The sequence below is a fragment of the Athene cunicularia genome (assembly GCF_003259725.1).
Source record: "Athene cunicularia isolate RWA chromosome Z unlocalized genomic scaffold, athCun1 chrZ_part1, whole genome shotgun sequence".
Taxonomy (NCBI): Eukaryota; Metazoa; Chordata; class Aves; order Strigiformes; family Strigidae; genus Athene; species Athene cunicularia.
In genome coordinates, this window is record NW_020799142.1 from 8,317,060 (window position 1) to 8,338,200 (window position 21,141).

General features: G+C 35.1%; 1 protein-coding gene across 5 annotated transcripts in view; it reads right to left on the reverse strand.

Moving 5' to 3' along the window:
- DMXL1 (Dmx like 1) overlaps positions 1 to 21,141 on the reverse strand; it is a 75,426-nt gene that overhangs the window by 17,120 nt on the left and 37,165 nt on the right. For 4 of the 5 annotated variants that reach the window (XM_026865280.1, XM_026865282.1, XM_026865281.1 and 1 more), the window contains exons 22-33: positions 20,295 to 20,541; positions 17,916 to 18,997; positions 17,453 to 17,644; positions 16,177 to 16,253; positions 15,865 to 15,992; positions 13,838 to 14,086; positions 13,316 to 13,429; positions 5,352 to 5,515; positions 4,213 to 4,352; positions 3,799 to 3,884; positions 1,833 to 2,034; positions 496 to 613 (exon numbers count right to left, since the gene is read on the reverse strand). In XM_026865280.1, coding sequence (XP_026721081.1) covers positions 496 to 613; positions 1,833 to 2,034; positions 3,799 to 3,884; positions 4,213 to 4,352; positions 5,352 to 5,515; positions 13,316 to 13,429; positions 13,838 to 14,086; positions 15,865 to 15,992; positions 16,177 to 16,253; positions 17,453 to 17,644; positions 17,916 to 18,997; positions 20,295 to 20,541 — 2,799 coding nt within the window. The remainder of the gene's footprint in view (positions 1 to 495; positions 614 to 1,832; positions 2,035 to 3,798; positions 3,885 to 4,212; positions 4,353 to 5,351; positions 5,516 to 13,315; positions 13,430 to 13,837; positions 14,087 to 15,864; positions 15,993 to 16,176; positions 16,254 to 17,452; positions 17,645 to 17,915; positions 18,998 to 20,294; positions 20,542 to 21,141) is intronic. The other variant, XM_026865283.1, reaches the window with a different exon arrangement.

The following is a 21,141-nucleotide window of genomic DNA, read 5'->3' on the forward strand; positions in this document are numbered from 1 at the left end:
TAGCCACAACTTTAAAACATGTAACTGAATCTGGAACCTGGAATCCAAATAGACCCTTTAAAAAGGTATCAGGGACAGAAATATTAACTGTTGTATGACTATTTTTCATATTAAAATTGATCCATAACATGATAGAAAACAGTGGATAAACTCAGGATAACTATGGTAGGGACAAACTCAAACTTTCAGATCTTTGATTAGGTTACTGGTTTAAAATTTCGAAGTTTATCATTCTTTTGAGGCAGCCTTTATACTGATCTTAATGAAGAAGCTGATTGTAGCTAAACGGCATTAGTTGTCAGTCTACAATCAAAGACTTATTTTTGTTTTCAATTAAACAATAGACAAATATTTTAAATATGAAATACTGTAGATTTAGAGACAAAGTATATTACGTACTCACGTTCTAGAAAGTCAGCAAGACAGCCAAACACCTTAAGCAAAAAGCTCACAGATTACCTGCAACATTTTATGCATTTTATATACCATACCAACCTTATTTAGGCATCGCTTCTTTGTAAAAATATTTCTGATAAAAGTTTCCTGGACTTCTTCCTGTTTAACCAAGTACTGCCAGAGCCTCTTCACAGATAGTGCAACATGACTGCTAGATCTATGTAACAAAGTTAAAATAAATATTTACATCATGCTCATACCTGTAAGAGACTGCAATATCTTACATTCTAATCAAACTATAGACAGATGCAAAAGCTACAGCTCTGTAAAATAGTACAAGTACCATCTGGAAGCATTCTGCTACCATCTTCCAGACAAACTACATGTGAGAGAAGTTGCAAAAGAAAGGAGGAAAAAGAACATGTACCATTTTCACCTTTGATCTTGAGACAAGTGAGAAAAATCTCTTTAAAAGATTAAGGTCAGCATACAGATTATTGGGTTAGTCCACCTCATTTTATGCAACATGGATCACTTCTGTTTATTGCTAATGAGTGTTTCTATCACAGGGACAATGAATAACTAACACTTTCTGCTAGGAACACATCATCAGCTGTGTAACATCTCTGAAATGACAGTGACTTTTCAGTAACATAATTCAAAGAATTACAGAATCAGATGAGACTTCAAATGTTTCTGTTTACCCCTAGAAACTGTAAGCTCAAGCAAAACTTGTAAATACAAATATAGCTGCTGAATGACTTTAAATCATAATTTAAAAATAATGCCAGGTGGCAGACACATGTTAAGCTGTTCCTTTTTAATCAACCCAAGTTATTAAAACCAAGTGCAACAACTGTGAGGTATTTTTACAACAAAAAAACAGACTTTCTATTGATTCTGCATCCACAGGTGATAGTAAGATTAAAAAGGCAGAAATCTATTTAAAAAGTGACAGTTTAAAGAAACCGAGCACACTGTTCTGGCTGAACATGCCAGTATGTGGAGTCATAACTATACAAATATTATAAAGAGTAAGTCTGATTTTTGAATATTCTGAAGTCTGAATCTTCTCTGATTTTCGGACAAGATACTGACAAAAAACGTAACTTTATTCTTTTCACAGGTGGGGCAATTATTTAAGTCACTGTCATTCATCCTTAATTTATCTCAGATCAAATCTGTTATCCTTTATTTTATTGTCAACCACAGTTTTTCCACAGAGACATTAAAAATAAATGTGTTAAGCTTCAATAAATGAACTTTTAGAATTAGAATCTTTTGATTGTCTTTCCTGATCTCACTTTGGACCAGAGACACATGAACTTTGATGTGTCCCCACAATTTCACAATGGATTAGAGAAAAATCTAGAAACTGTCATTATATAGTTATCAAAGATATGGTCTAACACATGCACTAACAACATAACACTCACCTGAATGGAGTGTTTGTAGGCTCAAGTAAAGTTTTATGGCGAAGCAATGCAGGACCAGCAGCTAGGGCATCTTCAGAAGCATGGACTGAAATATAATGTTGAGGTGGACCCCCATATAGCTCAAGACGTCGGAGAAGAACTTGTTCCCAGCGCTGTAGTGTTTTCAAAACTGCATGGCACATCGGAGAGCTAACTGGAAGCTCTAGAAAGACAAGTCATAAAAACCCTTCCTTCTCTATTATAACCTTGGTGAAGATAATTCCACAGCTGAAGGATGAAGTGTAGTTCAAATATCTCCAAAAGTAAGCTTTATTCAAACCTCAACTTGGTATTTGCAAGTACAGAAATATGAACTGCTTTGTGCTATCATTGCTAAATACAGGAACAGACTTCTCCAATGCTGACAGAAACTAAATACCATGGAAGAGATCCTCCTAGAAGCTACGTCAACGCATACAGATAACAGCAAGGTAATGAGAGAAAGCATAAAGGGCAAATCATGCCTGACTAACTTGCTGGCATTCTATGATGGACTGGCTGCACTAGTGGGCAAGGGAAGAACAACTGACGTCCTCTACTTTTGACTTCTGTAAGGCCTTTGACACAGTCCCACACAACATCCTTACTTCAAAATTGGAGCTATACGGATTTGATGGATGGATTATTCGATGGATGAAGAATTGGCTGAATGACTGCATCCAAAGAGTTACAGCCAACAGTTCAGTGTCCAAATGGATATGAGTAACAAGTGGTGTCCCTCAGGGGTGCATATTGTAACTGGCACTGTTCAATATCTGATAATAATACAGACAGTGGTAGTGAGTGAACCCTCAGCAAGTTTGCAGATAACACCAAGATGAGTGGTGCAGTTGATCTGTTAGAGAGAAGGGATGCCACCCAGAGGGACCTGGGGAACCTTGGGGAGTGGGTCCATGTGAACCTCATGGAGCTCAACAAGGACAAGTGCAAGGTCCTGCTCATGGGTCACGCAACCCCTGGTATTGCTACAGACTGAGCGATGAATGGACTGGACATGAGCTGGCAACGTGTGCTCACAGCCCAGAAAGCCAATTGCATCCTGGGCCACATAAAAAGAAGGGTGGCCAGTAGGGTGAGGGAGGTGATTTACCCACTCTAATTCATTCTCATGAGACTCCACTTCATGAGAATGGGTACTGCATCCAGCTCTGGGACCTGCAGTACAAGACAGACATGGACCTGTTAGAGCAGGTCCACAAAAGGAGGAGGGCCTTTGCTCTCCAGACAGTCAGAACACCTCTCCTATAAAGAAAGGATGAGAGCGCTGGGGTTGCTCAGCCTGAAAAGAAGAGCTCTGGGAAGACCTTACTGCAGCCTTTCAACACTTACAATGGAATTACAAGACAGACCTGTAGTGACAGGACAAGGAATAATGGTTTTAAACTAAGAAAAAGTAGATTTAGATTAGAAATAAGGAAGACATTCTTTACTGTCAGGGTGGTGAGACACTGAACAGGTTGCCTAGAGAAGCTGAAGATGCCCCATTCCTGGAAATACTCAAGGTCAGGTTGGATGGGGTTGTGAGCAACACAATCTGGTCCCTGCCCATGACAGTGCAGTTGGACTTTAAAGGTCCCTTCCAATAAAAACCATTCCATGATTCTGTGACACAAGGAGTAGGAATGATGTAACTTGAATTACAAAAAACTATAGGGTTTCTAACAAGAAATAAATATTGTAAACATTCTTTTATGTTTACTAAGAGGCAAAGAAAACTAAGCATTCCTTCTCACCCACACATCTTCACCATCCACCATGTTATTTCATAAGTATACCTGTATGATAAACGGTATCAGAACGATTATTCCCAGATCATGGAAAAAGAACTTTTCAACTAAAAATAAAGCTATAACACATATATATTATTCAATACATTACTGATTTTAAATGTAGTTAAGTACAAAAAGACAACTCTGCTGCTTATTACCTGAAAGATCATGTCCAGCCAAAGGGTAGAAAATCTTCAAATTGTGAAGTACCAGCTGAACCATTGCCAATCTCATCAGTGACCAACTAACAAGAAAGCACTAGTAAGTCATTTATTAATAGAAAAATTGTCTCACTTATTCTCAATTAGGATTTAAATTTAGACCTTTAAATCCCCATTATAAACTACTAAAAACTACAAACAGTATTTTAGAATATTGTAGATACTTTGAATTTAAAGGTCACTATACCTTCTACTAATGAGTAAAATAATCATCGCGAAAAATTAACTAATAAGTCTAGATAATACACTGCCATGAAATATCAAGTAAACAGTGTATTATCTCAAAAGTAAATGGCCAGAAATGCAAGTCTAGCCACTGCAGAACATTGTGCATTCTAAAGAATTACTTACCTGTATGAATTTGAATTAGAATGCTCTTGATTATGTGAATCTGATGCAAACACATCTCCATCAGTATCTTCATCATCTTCACCACTTCCCTGACTCTCTTCTGAATCATATTCCACTCTACTTTGTGATGGAAGAAAAGGCTAAAAATTTAAATAATATTCCTTGAGTATGTTCTAGTCAATACCTAGCTTTAAATCACCTTTTTTAAAAATACATCATTGTAATATTTAATGCTTTTTGTAAAAAAGCAGGCATAACATCTTAGTCAATTTAGTAACATTTAGCGTTTGTACCTCATGAAAAGGGGTAACTGTCAATCTGCGTTGCATACTTAAACAGCTTAACTTTTTTACATTACTCAAAATTCTAATGCTGAAAATGAAAACACTAACAGTTTTCCAATTCTTATTTTGCTTTACTTTCACATCAGATATATCAAACCACATGCAGGACATAAACTTCTTACTTGTCACAGAGAAGCCAAGACCACCAATGCATTTTCTCTCTAGTTCTTCCAAGGGCTCAGAGGACTAATGAACAAGAAAATCCTATCCCTTCCCTACAGAGTTCAGTATTTAAGTAAGCCCACAATCAGTGTCCCACTGTGTTATTCAGCATTTGCAATTTCTTTTTTGTCCTTGCTCCCATAATACTTCTTACATGTTCATTTTGCTGATATGGCTATTATTTGATACAGAAACTTGCCATACAACTCCATGCAATTATGTAACTTTCTAGAAAGACCTGCCACAGCAGACTTGACAGAATGAAACACAGTTTGATTTCTAGGAAGTATACACATTCATTTCACCCACTTGAAATAGGTAACAGCTTCTCACATTTCCTTGTTCATCTAAATAGCTGATTTATGATTACCTATACATTTGTACTCTGCAAATGTAAAAGGCAATGTTTTGTTCACACCATTATCTGAAAACAAATTAATTTAACAAGAGTTTTTAAGAAAGCCGTTTCAAAAATATAGCCAGTGTTTTAGAAAAGGTTGAATGTGAGTAATAAAAACAGGCAGCTTCTATCCTATATCTAAATCAATACCTATAACAAAGATTTCAAAGAAAAAAAATTACCATTCCAGAAGTGACAGAAGATATTTAACTGTCATAATAGCAAAAAATTACCTTTGCAATGAAATAATCCCAGATGCTAAGCTCAGGAGGAATGAATCTTTCTTTGTAAAATGGAGATTCCTGGTCTACTGATGGCAATGAAGACAACCGAGAACTCTCTTTGGGAGAGGTTTTTGATGAAAGCTTGTAACATTTTTGGTGTTTCTCTCCATCATCTACAGAGGATAAAAATACAGTATGTTGCTCTAAATTGTCTGTTCAACCTCCCTACTGCTGCTAATAAAGGGATTTATAATTGAAGGTTAAAATGTTCCTCATTAGACATTTTCAGAATTTTATCTTCACATTTCAATAGCAAAAAAGCACAGAGAATGTTAATCTTCAAATATGCAAAACTAATACATAACTATTAACTCCATAAGGGCAAAAACCACCAGCACAAATAATATAGAAACAGTAGAGTACACCTGTAATATTAGAAATTTCTTCCTACAAAAAAAGATTAAAAGTATTGTTGCTTACACAACAATATTGCAAAACTAAATTACTTTAGTAGGCACTACTGAATATTGGTTATGTTTGTGTTTTAAGATGAGTCAAGAGTCTTGTCTTTCAGAACAGATAGTTGCAAATATGTAAGCTTGACATTTCTACTCCAAATTTTAACTCCGTGTCTCCTTCGAGTAGGTCTGTGCTTTTTTCTAAACAGTATGATTCTGATAAATCTGTATGTCCTCACAATGTATTTCTACAGCAAATACAAAAGATCCCATTTTAACTAATACAATCCAATACATGCCTTGTCAAACAGGGAAGGACTATTTGTAATAATACTCTAACTCCCAGGACTTGAGGGGTCCCCTCACTTCCCCAACATTGACTTTTTTCAGAATAAGAAGTTTCTACAAGAGATTTATTTGAATTACATTCTTGATAATTACAGTACTAAAGGAAATGGCTAATTCAAGCTATCAGAAATCTTACTGCTGTTACAAATGAACAAGCAAGCCTCATTTCAGACTCCTTATATTCTTGTTATTTGAGAAGTATCAACTTCATGAATATGGAAAAAATAATGTCTTACTTAAAGAGGCTCACATAACCATCTGATAACCTGAAATCATTCTGGTTCTTGGTTGGTGAATTGTATTCCAGTACAGCCTTTCTGTAGTAAAGGAGAAATTGATAATATCTATTGTCACTGTTGCTGAGCAAGTTAGTGTTGTGATTCTCCAGAACACTTCTGAAGTGGAAAAGATGAGGGAGAAAAGGAATCATATTTGGAGATTTGATACAGCATGGTGGCCTTCATTCATCTTCCATTACAGACAAAATGGACCTGAATCCACTTCCTACTTGACTATAAAATCTGCTTTTTATTTTCAAGTAGATACAAGTACTGCATGCAAATTAGTTTTGGCAGTGAAACAACTGTATGGGTTCAAGACGTAGGTAAAACAAAGAAAGCTAAAGAAAAAAGGGAATTGATTTTTTGAACTGCCTTTTAAAGTCCCCAAAACTTTCAACAACTTTTTATCCAAGTACTGAACATTTACTTCTTTCTTAAGCATTTAAAAAATTTCCCTTTTCCACTTGAGGTTTGAAAAGTATGACATCACCCAAAGGAATCACAGAACACACTTAATTTGCACCCTACCCCACTCCTTTTTTTTAAGTGCAAAAAAAAAAAGCAGCTGGGGAAGAAGAGCACAGAAAGACATTTTTGTTGTTTAAGTGGGTTTTTCTGTTTTGTGTAGAGCAATAATGAGACCAGGCAGTTAGTCGAAAAAGATCTCATGTGAACACCTCCCAAGTGAAGGGGAATATGGGTTGCCTTATGATTTGAGCGTTTTGCTGATGCATCTGTTCCAAGAAAGCAAATCTGCAGGCCAAAAGAGCTGACCTGGAGATTAGATATCCCTATCACTGAGTTCAAGCATCAGCATGTTAGGCCAGACTGGTTGCAAGGATTAACTAATATGAACATCACAAATGCAAATGGATGCTTTATTGTTTTAACTTTCCTTATTCCCTTCTGCTACCAAGGTCCCACAAAACTAACTTCCACTGAAGCTTCTGAAATTATTTCCTCCCATTAATAAATCTGGGGATGGCACAAAACAAACCAACATCCCTATGTATGCCTGAAGTGAAATACTACAAAGAAGAATTATTTCCTATACCCTTTTTTTTTTGTTTGTTTCATGTTTTATCCACAGGAGACTGGAGTCTAGATAGATGCTTGAAAGACTATTTCCTTCAAAACTCTTATGGGTACCCCAATCACCTGAATAAAGAAGGTCTAACACTGGACAAAAGAGTGCTCATTTAAGAACAGTTATATTCCACATACAAGACTAAAATGTTCATAACACAAACCAAGCCAACTGTAAACTCTGAGGGAGGTAAGATTTAAGTTGATTTTTGGAGGGGGAAAAAAAAAATGGGGGCTTTATACCTCAAACTATTTTTTTTTTTTTTTCCTAATAGGCAAACTCCGTATTCACAGTGGCTGATGGAATCTTTAAATAATTTCTGGTCATTTGTGGACCAGAAAAAATCCATGTTTTTCCAAGGATTTTAAAAAACATTTTTGAGCACACATAAAGACAATCATTATCATTACAAGCACCTGAACTATAAAGTAATTTATACATAGAATCTAATAAAAGCTGAAGACAACATCTGATCTTTCATCTTTCAACTAGGATATTTTAACAGTCTGTGTTGTACATGTTGTACTACTATACTGTATCTTCTTTTTTCTCCTGTTAGGGGTATTATTTGAAATCCACTTACCTGTACTAAAAGTTTCAAATATAACAGCTGCAGCAAAAATGTATTTTCATTTAATTGTTTAAAGCTCATCAGGCTAAGAAAGAACATGCACATGCATCATTGTATGAATTTTCAGCAATTGCTTAAAAAAAAAAAAATCAGTACGCATGAAATAAGGTGCAAATGTTTGCATGATACAGAAATATACAAGTATATGCCTGCAGGTTGTTTTCTAAGCAAAATTCAAAAAATAAATGCTTTCAACCAATACTTTTTTCCATTCTGTTGGATCATTGTTTGTATTTTTAAGAACACTTCAGGCTAGCCACTGGGAGAAAATTCAGTTATTTAAGACAAATGAAAGTACAACTATCTAAGTGGTCTGAATACATACTACTAATGCTAATTTATTTTTTTGCATTCTAAAAATCTTTAACATTCATTAAAAATCTGTCATTTGGGATTTCAGATCAGCAATTATATTCACTTTCAAATTTCTCATATATCTTTAACTAACACTCTTTTACATGTATTTTGCCTTCAAAACATTTATGTTTGTTCCCATTTTACTTATAAGACAAATGTAAAATTTGTGTTATTTTCCAAGAATACTGAAATATTTCAGTCAAGGAAAATGCTTCTATTTCTGCCAAAATCTAACACATGCAATGATATTCAGAAGACCTATTGCCCATGACACCTTCCTGACACCTTACTTCTACCTTCTCAGGAAGAGCTAAAGGGCGGATCCTTTCAATTTCCAAAAAAACTAAAATGCAAGTCATAGTTACTGTGTTTTACTGAAGACTGTGTGCAGGCATGAAGTATCAACATCCCAGCATCCTAAGAAAAATGCAGGTCTTCATTAAGAGAAGTAAAATTATTAAGTCCTCCTCTTACAGAAGCATCATCCCCTATTGCACTGCTCAAGCCCAGAACAGAGTGAAATGACAAGAGACATGAGAAATAAATATTGACTTTGAATCACACCTTGAATCATTTCAGTGAGTGTAAAGCCCTGCACAATCTTCTGTAATTCTTTGGGAAGCTATGAAGGCCAGCTAGAAGAGCAGCCTACAGAAAGTCTACACTACTGGACATTTTGACTTCAAATCTAAAAAAAAAAATAAATCTGCATTTTGCAAGGTTACAAATCCTAAAGTTTTCAACATGATAGTCTGCTTACTCACTGGCAATAGTTCCTGTGGCCAAGGTGATGAATTTAGTAAATCAGCAGTCAACAGCAGCAATTGCAGCTAAGTGCCATAAGCTGCAGTTTGATCACTACATGTACAAAAGACTAAATACATTGTTGTATTTATGCACCATTTATAATGAGTAGTGATTCACTGAAAAGCTCAAAGCAAGTATATATTAAACTCTCAGATGTTTCTGAAGACATTATACATTGTGGGCATGTCAATAAATGGTGAATAGAAACCTCTCAAAAAGTTAGATAAGCACAGTGAAATACTTGATGGCATACACAAACTTTGTTGACATTTCCTGTTTGGACCATCTAAGGATTCTTCTACTGAGCCAAAACAACTCCATAACTCACAGCGCAAACACTTCAAGTGAAACTTCTAATCTGTTTTAATGCCTGACTTAAGAATAAGACAGTAATAGTGAGAAAAGACTTTAGTATAGAATAGACAGGCCACTCAAGTAAAGTAGTACTCAGTACTCCAAAATACCATCAGAAAATAAGCCCAGTGCAGCAGTCTCTAATTCTGAGCTGGAATTCAAAGCAACTACTTGCACATTGATATCGACGTTTCCATTACTAACAATATCACAGGGAATTCTGCATTAAAAAGGAGCACTTTGGCATGGCTGTTGTAGGTCCTTACATAAGCTGGAAGGCTTTAAAACTTGAGGGATTTGTATCCTGTTACCTATTCTGACATTAAATCATTCCTGGAGATAAAGTCTAAGTATGAAGACTTCTTACTACTTTTTTTTTTTTTTTTCTTCCCAGATTTGCTGGTCAAGTTGTGTAGCATATATATAGCACTGCTGGATCTATTACAAAGCAGAAAGTTTCTAGTCTGAAGCATAAAGTTTCTGGTCGCACTACTAACACAAGTTCAGGTTTTTCGGTTGTTTTGTTTTAGTTTCTGGATGAAACCTACCTCACAGTACATACAGAAAACAGATAAATGCAAGAATGCTAAGGGTTTGTTTTCTCTTTAGTATTTCCTGAACAAAACTTGGCCAAACACTAAATTAATCTTCTGCTTAGATGCTCTGCTACTTTAAGTCAAACATTATAAAATTGGTATAAAAAGCAGTATGTTTAAGTGGTCACAAATAATGATTTGTGGAGAGCAAGCAAAAACTACAAATTAATGCAGAGGGTCTAACAAGAGCCATACACACATAAGACTGACAGAACTGCACATCCTATGGATAGATTTTATGCGCATATCCTCTTTATCAAGGCACCTGTTTCTCAAAATCTCTGCCATGTTATGCAAAACACAGTAAAAGCTGACAGTTTATCATTTCTCCCTAGCAAAGTACTCAGAAATATTATTTGTGTTAACACTTCAATTTCTTGGAAAGTTAGGACAATCAGTGGAGAAAAAGAACTAATTTTAACAGTCAAGAACTATCAGATTTCTGTTTTTCTACACCTGAAACCCAAAATGACAACTTTTAGTCTACGAAGTGTACTCCTAAAGTACTCAAGTTTAGGAACTGGTTTTGCATTTAATTTACTCTTGTAGCACTGTATATATGAAATGAAATTATGGATTTCTAACTGTTAAAGCAAAAAATCAAACTTTTCCTTAAGGACCCTCTGTATTATAGACAATTTACCATATCTATATAGACTTAAGTTACAAAACAGTTTTATGAGGCAGTTTTGAAGAGAAACTATATGGTAAATACAATTCTGAAAAGATCTACCATGACCAACAAAAGGGCTATTTTTCAGATGCTAATTGCCTCCTTGAAAACAAAACATCCACAATTTGAAGACATAATGTAAATTCTTGAATGCTAACCCGGATTGTCAAACTCATTTGCTGCAACTGCAAAAACAAGAAACATGGCTGGAAAGCATAACATAAGTTAGTCCTAAAAAGCATTCAAACTGCTACAATTTGTCTGACCTTTACTGTAAAAGAGGCAAAACCTCATGGTTTCTCATTAGAAATCTCTGTTTTCTAACAGAGGTTAGAGTTCCGCAAGACTACCAGGAACTGTTTTTTGTTCCTGTTTTCTAGTTTGTGTCTAAAAGAACGGTCATATTTAAGACAAATTTTATCTCCAAAGCTATTATATGCACAAGCCAACTAAAGCAAAGGGCAGAAAGGGAAATCACATAGCTTTAATGGCCAGCACTGTACATAGTGCTATAACCTCTTAAAACAAGCTTGAAACTTGGAGATCATACATACACATTCAGATAAAGTGCTAAAGGATTGGCAGGCACAAGTAGAAGAAAACATGCAGGACATACAGTGTTGTCATATTAGAATTTTTAGTGTTAAGAATTTTTGGCTTTTGACCTCCATTTGAGAGTCAGAACATTTCACAAAAATCTAAAACTTAAAAGAGTCTAGTTATGTATAACAAAATGGAAAGCTATAGAAACTTTAAAACATATTATGGAAGAACATGCCCTAGTCGACTGCAACAAGCATTCCAGTCACTTCTCAGTGTCTGATTCTGTATTTCAGAAGAAAAAGTAAGAAGATAAAGAAGAAGAAAAAAGAAAAGAAGAAAAAATAAGAAAATTAAAAGATAATAGTAAAGGCACAAAACTATAGCTAATTTTAATCTGACTCCTCTGTTTCACTGGGGTCTTTTTTTTTTTTTTAAAGTGTCAAAGATGTTTCTCCAAAATTCTTTCCTCCAAATTTTATCCAGATAAACAAGCATTAAAAACAAATAACAGGACTCCAGAATTCTAGAACTACAGAAGCTGGAAGAGACCTGGGTCCAACCCCTAGCTCAGAATAGGGTTGACTTAGGCAATGGCCTATGTTCAAGTTTTGAATAAGTAAGGATGGAGACTCCAGAATGCCTCCAGGCCCCTCTTCAGTGTTTGATTATCCCTACAGATTAGTACTGAAAAAGGTACCTTCTTCCCTTAAATTTTCAGTTTTTGTTTCTTGATTCTTCCACCAACAGCTTTACTAATTCTGTGACCAGACAGCCAGCATTCATTTTTTAAGAAAAACATGCAGTAGACAGGCATTTAAATATACATATCACAATACATTTCTATGTAAAAACAATTATTTTAAAACAGCAGTAGCACCATCATTAACACAATCAGTACACAGTTACCAGGCCTAGGAAACTTAGAATTGCCAATGAAAGCCAGTAATGCCTTTCTATACAACTATATTAACAAAATTATAATGAGAAATATTTATTCAATACCACACAGAAAAATGTTCAGATCTAGAATAAGAACTCACTTTTGATTAAAAATGTCTACTCTGAAAATACTTTTCTAAATGTCTGACCAAGTCTGTATTTAAACAGACATTTTATATGTAACATACAGTAATATCAATAACAGTATAGTAATAAAAATTATCTAGTTCAAGTTATGTTTTTAATATATATATATATATATATTCAGATGTGATGTACAAAGTCATCATAGATTAAGTAAATATATCTTCACAAAATCTTCCTTTTAAAAAATTCAATACTCTGTGGGATTGTAGCTCTTGGTTTTATAGAAGTCCAACTAAATTACAAAGCACAAATTTCTACCAAGAAGAAAAGCATTACAGAATTAATTCTGGACCTCAGGATAATTTATAATCATCTGAATTTAAAACTTGAAGCTGTTTGCTTTCCTAAAGAGTTCTCAGATATAAAAGTTGAATATCAAGAAGACACCTTTTCTTCTTAATGTCTAGAATAAACACTTAGAAATCCACATGCATATTAATGCTTATATTTAAAAAGCAAAACAAGCAGCTCTCCAACAAAGATGAGAAACACTTCTGATCATTTCAAACCATGGTCAGCATAATTTTATATTTAATATTGATTTCTAATGAAGTATAGTAATAATACAACAGCATTGCCAATTTTCTTTTTTAAAAAGGCTCAATTCAACTGCTGCTTTAATTACAAAACTTTTCATTAAATTTTGATATCATGGCTTGCAAACAGAAGGTTTTCTGTCTTTCTACATATGCAAAAGAAATCACACATAGCAAACTGCATGTAGAGGCCTGGTACTAAATCTAGTATCTTGCCTGAAGATTTGGTAGGACTATGAGTATTGAAGGCAGTAAGAGATTTGGAAAACCCAACACATTCCATGGAGAACACTACTACCTGATGTGGGCTAGGCATTGGGAAGTGCCCACCTGCCAAAGAAAGAAAACATACTGTATTTGTAAAATGGGAATGTATTCCTGTTATGAGAAAACTGGAAAGCTTTAAAAATCAACATTAAAAATTAGGCTGTAATAGTAACGAAAATTTTCTCTTTAAGATGAACTTAACCCACTCACACTACAGCAGTTATGCTACTTGGAAATCTTATTTCAATAACATTCACTTTTGCTTCCTACTCTCTTCTACACAGTATTTATGACAATTTTAGATTCTTGTTTTTCTTTTCAGGTCTAAAAACATAGTGAATTCTTACTGAACATGAACTATTTAAAGAAATTACTCTTAAACTTTCAGCAGTCACATAGTTTTCTGGAAAAAAACACAAGCCAAACAACCAAAAACCAGAAGACAAATATAAGTAAAACAACAGAACTAACCAGTTTTTGTCTTTAATTGCAGTTGTCCTCTGCTGGGCATATGAGCACCTCCTCCAAAGACAGCAGACCACATTTTGTTGCTAAGTGGATGAGCCATAATTCTATATAACTCATTACTAGAATGTGTTGCTAGGCCATGGATGAACAGACTCAGATAGACCGCTGTTAGACTTTCACAGAGTAAAACTGTGAGACCTGGCTGGGCTTCCTCACCAGCAGAGTTCAAGAGACGCATTAGAGCTGTTATTCCTGTTTATTAAAAAAAAAAAAAAAAGAAAAAAAAAAAAAAAATGTACACGTGAACATATTTGGGATTATCCCAGGAATCCTGACTGGCAATCTACATTATTTAGTAATTTCCAGTGTAGAGAAATTCTAATTTTCAAAGGAAATTAAAACTCCAGGAGAAAGTGACTTTTTTTTTTTTTTTTACAGTTATTATAGCTTTTCACCTTTGTGGTTTAGATTATCCGTTAAAGAGATACCTAGCAGCTTTTTAAGGATAAGAGGAAAAAAAAAAAATCACAAAAAGCACTCAAATCTTAAATAAAACACTGGCAGCTTTAATTCAACTTCCTGCTACTGAAACTATGATACAACATTTAGCTACACTACTTACATAAATCTTTCTTCCCCCCATGTCTCAAGGTCTCTCTTTTCTGGCTCCTCAATTCTTTCAGCAAAGGGTTAGCTCTTTATTCTCTACTTTTAATCCAGTGCTTCACAGTATATTCAATACATAGCATCCAAATCTTATACTTAAAATAAAAATATTAATCTGCTCACTGACTTTCCCGTGGTGCTTGTTTCACCACTTAGGTTTATAACTCCAGCATAACACTGTAAATTGAAATGTTATATTCTCACTTTACAGTGGTAAAACCAACCAAGAATTATGGGCACCAACTTGAACTATGCATTATCTGACAAGTATTCTTTCATCCAAGTACTGAAAGTCTTACAGTGTTATTATGTTCCCGCAAAAAGCTGTGGTACAGTTTCAGGTGTGGCTTCAACTGTGTCACTTTGTGCATGTAAGTGAAAGTACAAATAGCAGTGGCCAAAGAATTATACTTTGTGTCATACTTTCCTATTTGCACATAAAGCACCTGAAGTTGTTGGGGTTTTTTTTTTAAAAAAAGATACATCAGTTCAAGGTGTTGTTACCTCTAGGAACAAATGCTAACAATCCCTTGTCTCATTCATTAGAAATTTAACTCTTCAACTACTGAAACAAGGAGAAAACAGATGACTGACTTCTCTCTAAAATCTGTAGATTCAGTGAGAGAATGTTTGCAGAAAAACAGTATAGCAAACACAGAGTGCTTAAGGTTCTCCAAAAGATATGTTTAGTGTGAATATTTTTCATTGAGAAAAGCAAAATCCATTATATGAAATCATATTTCTTGTTTATGCTTACATTAAAAGTTAGCGCTGTAAACTGAAGTTCATACAGACATATATTACATACCTTACACTCCCTCTAATGTAACCAGTGGAGCTTCATTAGATCGCAGCACACAATAAGAATTACCTGAAGTCCTATGTGGGTTTTAAAGCTACAGAAATATGTAATTCATTATAAACTTCTCATTGTCAATACTTTCAAGTTAGTTCAAAACTTGTACATAAGCTACAATAATTCTGAACTGTAGCACAAAGACAGCTTTTCAAGTCCTTTTCAAGAGTAATGATGAAACTGATCTGTTGCCTGCAGGGGGAGCAAGTAGAGCACAGAACAACACTTGACACTACTTTCCGTTTACTTTCACTTTACTGGAGCACCCACTATCAGTTTTTTAGCAAGAGAAAGCAATATAAATCAACTTGACTTAGTGTATAACCAGAATTACTAGCATATAACTTTTTGGAAAATGAAGATAAAATTTTATTATAATAATTTTTTTTTACCACACAGCTGTTACCAATACTACTAGTAATCCCAGAGCATAGCTACATGCTCTTAACGGAGAATCCAGACAATTAAGTTTTCCTTAATAGGAAAGAAACAAGTCAACCCTAGATACCTGGCCACTGAGCAGGTGATGTATTGGGAGTCACTGTTTCTTCTAAGCTTGTTGTTCTTAGGGAATGGCGCTGAGTTAATAGCACTGTCTGATACACTGTTCCAGTGAACTGATTTGCTTGAAATGAGCTGTGAAACAGAGAAGTGGGATGTTGTATTTGTAAAAAAAAAAAAAAGTTATGCTTAAAACTTTTCAAGTGATAGCTCTTTCTAGATGTAGGGCAGGCATGAGCACTGCCTTCTAGTGCATTATTATACCACCATTACAGTGAGATGACGTTTTGACCAAAAAGTACTTTTCATAGACCTTTACCTGTAGCTGTGGCCATCACAAAGACATTGGTAGATGCAAGCAGAGAGTGATGCTGCTAAGGTATGCATTACATATATCTGTAAAACAAAGTTTTATAGAACATTTTACACTCAAGATGAACAGCAGGTAGTATCACAGCCTTTCATGTATACAGATTTGTAACAGTGGAACAAGCACTGAATATGGAAACTATAAGCACTACCACAAAAATCACTTCAAGTCACCTGCTCTTCAGAATTCAGTTCAGATTAAACAATTCACTTTGCAATGAAAGGGATGGGGAAGCACTCACCTCACCAACCCATAATCACAGATTGGCTCTAGTTGTAATGTAAACAGCAACATATTAAACCTCTATACAACAGTTGTAGTGATTACACCCTGAGACAGCAGCAATATGCTAGCTAAGAATACAAAGGTTTTGCTTCAGAATGAAAATTATAATGCAGCTTAGTTTCTGACCAATTCTTGTGCAAACAAAATTTACTCAATATCATGCCGATCACTATCTTTATCATAGATGACACCTTTCTTCATGTATCACAAAACAGACATAAAGAGCTAGAGAATCTGTTGATTAAAAAGATTCAGTTTAAAAAATTAATTTATTATACTTATTTGTCTGTTCCCTTTGAAACCAAGCACAGACTGTGAAAATCCCTAGTAAAAGCAAAAATTATTTGGGACCTAACAAAAAACTTCAGGAAAGATTTAACCTAACACTTTAAGTTTGGTTTCCAGTCCAAGTTAAAATACAGAAGAAATCCTGCAGAAGCATAACTTAAAATAACAGACTAAATGATACTGTATGAATATATATACTGTTTCACAGAAAAGTCTGAGTTTACTACACTTTGCTGACAATCAGCTTTTATACTCAAAATTTAATTTTACTTAGCTCTAGGACTGAAATGAAGAGTTCACCATTAATACAACAGAAGGATCATATTTTCATAAATACATATGTGACACTGATAGTGTAGTACAAGATGTTTTCCATAACAGATGTCACCTTGGACAAATACCCAGTCCTGAGAGAGGTCAATCTACCTCAGCTTGTTGAACCAGATGCTCAGCACCTCAACAATAAGTAGGAACCAGTGGACATTATTTTAGCCCATGATAAGTACTACAGAAAATATTTATGTTCCACAGTTTTATTACTTGTCACAGGTAAGCACACTTGGAAGTTTTCATGCTGTCAAAAAAAATTAATAAATTCACCAAACAGGACAACAATGACAACAAACACTAACAACTATAAAAAAATACAAACCTTGTTGTTCTGAGTATCTGGATGAGGTGGTGAATCAAGGTTTATTATGGCATGTAATATATCATGAGTTAAGTTACCAAGATGTAGCAATGGATTAGCCACCACTGTTTTGGCACTAGCTGTGCAAGCAAATAGGAGAGGTATGGAGCTTTGCTCTGGTAGAGGGCTGGAAGGCATCTGCATTGACTGCTCCTAAAACCAAGCAAGAAATAAACAAAATAGTAATACACTTTCCTAAAAGGAACAGAACAACTTTTGAAAGGCAGGAAGGGGATTCTAAAGGAAAAACCCAAAACCTACAGAAAACATAACATATTAAAAACAGTGTTACATTTACTACAAAACAGGTGCTACAGCATACTGCAGCAGGAAAACCAACAACAGTATGGAAGACATTAAAAAAACCCAAAACACTACAACAAATCTGAAGCAGAGAAAACACAAACTTATCTCCTGCACATACCTGCTGAGATTCCTGCAATAGAAGAATTAATTCCATTCTGACAGATGCCAACCCTCCACCATGAGAGCCATGAAGTATACAGTAACTAAGGAACATTCTTAGGAGAGACTGGTATTTCAGAAGCCACTGACGTCTTTTCTGAAAGTCTTCTTTCTGCATTGTATTTTTTTGGTGGTCAGCTAAGTCTTCAGTGTTTTCATGTAATGGAGCTTCCTCCGGCATCACACTAATTCCTGACTGTATCTCTTCAACACTATAATCACAAGTCTTCTGAAGAGCTATCACTTCTCTTTCAAGCCACTGATAAAGCTGATACCTCAACTTCCCACCATCTACCTCATAACCAGTGGACAGTGTACGAAGCTCTACAGTAAGAATTTTCAGGCATGCTCTAAACTTCAACTGTGCTGAAATTATGTCTTCTGATGGACTTAGAATATCTTTGTCATCAACTACACTAAAAGATTCTGTGTAGCTAGAACTAGTTTCACACAGTTTTTCGGTTTTCTTCATAGGTTTTAGCTCTTTCATTACCAGGGAAGAATCTTCACTCCCACTACTTTCATCACTGTCTGACTGTAGTTTCAAGTGTTCGTTTTGGATTATCACACTTCGCTGGCTCCAGTCAAAGGGAAGAGATGAACTTGAATGTTTTCCTGATGAACAATCTGAGGATGAACCTAGACCATTCAATATTGGCTGTGACCAATCAATACTGGAAGACTGGTCTTTCGTTTCCAAGTCTTTAACTGGAGAAGATGGTGAGAAATCTTTACTAGTATCCATTAAACTAGGGGATCTATAGAAAGACTTTGACCTCTTGACAACTTTGGGCATCTTTGATAAAACTTCTAAGGCCAACATAGGACAACCAGCTTTTAGATGAGCATATGCCGTGGTGAAAAACAGTCGTCTTTCACCTAGGTTAATTTTGTCAGCTAATCCATTTTCTACTGTTAGGCAAATGTGCGTGGAAGATCTATCAGAAGAGCCAAAATGACGTCTCAACAAGAGAGGATGTGTTCTTAAGTAGTTGTAGAAGTTAAATACTGCAGGGTTACAACTTGATGAGCCATCTCCATCTGAAAAGATATTGCAACATGAGAAATCTACTGTTCTGTATGAAATAATCCACTGTAAAGTTTTAAGTTCATCATAAGGCTATCAGGTTTTAATAATCATTCTATTGTTTAGTTCATTGCACCCCTTTTTTTCACCGTCCTTTGCACCTTTGTCATTTCAGTATCTTGAAGGGAGGACATCACCAAACCTAATCACTATTTAAAGTATAAGCTTGAGTGGAAGAGCAGATAAGACCTTTAGTTTCAAACTGCTGCCATTTCTTTTCATTGCAGTCAGGCCAAATCTAATGCACACAGACAAGACTACCTTCCTGTTCAGTTTAGATTTCTGAAGTCTCCACCACTAAATGACAATAAGATGTTTCATCTTGCTAAAAATTTTTACTTCCAGAGTATTTTTTAAAATTTTGGATTAGATTTGTCTACCTCTTAACAAAAATGCCGCTTAAAATAAAACTAGGATATCTGTAACATTTATACCTATTGATATCAGTATTATATACAAATAAATTAATTATACAGCAGTGCAGCACCTGCATGTTTTATTTTTGTCTAAAATTAAAACATGAAAATCCTGAAAACATACAAGCATCAGTATAGCATAATTGACAGTTTTCAAAGAGTTCGTGTTAGTTGAGATAGACCCTTACTGTTTCCTCTATCAGGAGTTACAGCACAACTAACTACAGATAATAGGAAAAAGTACACGAAGGAGCACCTTTTAAGAAAGAAAATTAAGAAAAAAAACCACAAGCAAGCCACTGAACAGATTAGAGAATTAGTAATATTTTTAAATTATTTTACACCGGAGGATGTGACTAAGATGTAAACAACACTATATCCCTCATTTGCTCAAAATTATCCTGAGGTGTGTAACTCGTACTGAAATCAGTTTTTAAAATTAATCTCACAACTCTGGGGATCTGAGTTTGATTTATCTCCATTAAGTCTCTCATTAGCCAGAACTGAAACCAGATAGGATGCTAACTACTAAGGACTTGCAACATTTAATGTAACTGATTCTTAGGACTATAAAGCTAGCAAGTGAACGGGGGGGGGGAATAACTTCAGAAAGACCTACGTACTATCTCAGGCACCATGTGGGCCTTCCTGTATCACCACCAGACTCACCACATTTACTCTAAAAACCACATACATTACTAGAGCCAGCTACTTACTAGCAACAGCGAGCAACTGCGCAGTACCTGGTCTTGTTCAGACTATGCTTTAAGAAACTACTGCTTAAATGAACAAATAGTTAAAACCAAACTAACAGCCAAAGTACTCATATTCTTACCACCTTCAACAGAATGTTTAATCAAAGTGTCAAGAGCCTTGCTGTAATCTTCCAAAATCCAGTAAGCCATACTTCGTAGAAAAGGGTCACAGTGCACATTTTCTGAGTTCTCCTTTCCAGGAAGCACACTTCCCAAAATTTTCTTCTGTAGTACAGATTTATAAGTACTAGATACTTCAAACTCAGACTCATAAAGTCTTGATATTACAAGAGCCAATTGAATATCATTCAGTTTTTCAAGGCAGACCTAATTGAAAATAAACATATTCATAAGACCAAACATCATAATTTCTCCTCTGGTTACAATGATCACAAGACAGGAAGTGACATGAACTTGCTCAGATTGAGATAAATAGGTCTATCAATTCCACAAAACATTAGTATTAAATGTAAGATCTGATTTGCAATTTCTTCAGTTTAAGTCTGACATGACAATAGGTCTTTGAAATCAACTGGCTTCAACAAATCATTGTCAGTGTGCATGTTACCTCTTGAAGTTGGATGTTTTGGTTATGAAGCTTCACAGAATAAATCTTTCACTATGAAAGAGATTAATTTCCTCCCAACTTTCAATTCAGACAGACTCAGGAAATAATTTTTTTGTGAAGTTATTCTAAGAGCCAACCCACATGACTGTCAAAAAGCCTTCATTTTCAGATCTGGAATTTCCCAATGAAAAACTATGTTGCCTTCATACATGATAGGACAGAAAAGCTGAAAGCAAGGTGGGTAGACCTCTGTTATTACAGAAAAATTAGCCATGGAACTTTTCAGTATCACTGAGAATGAAACAATAATCAAAATGTAAAGATCAAGAATTTCTGTGTGTTATGAAACGGGGGCGGGG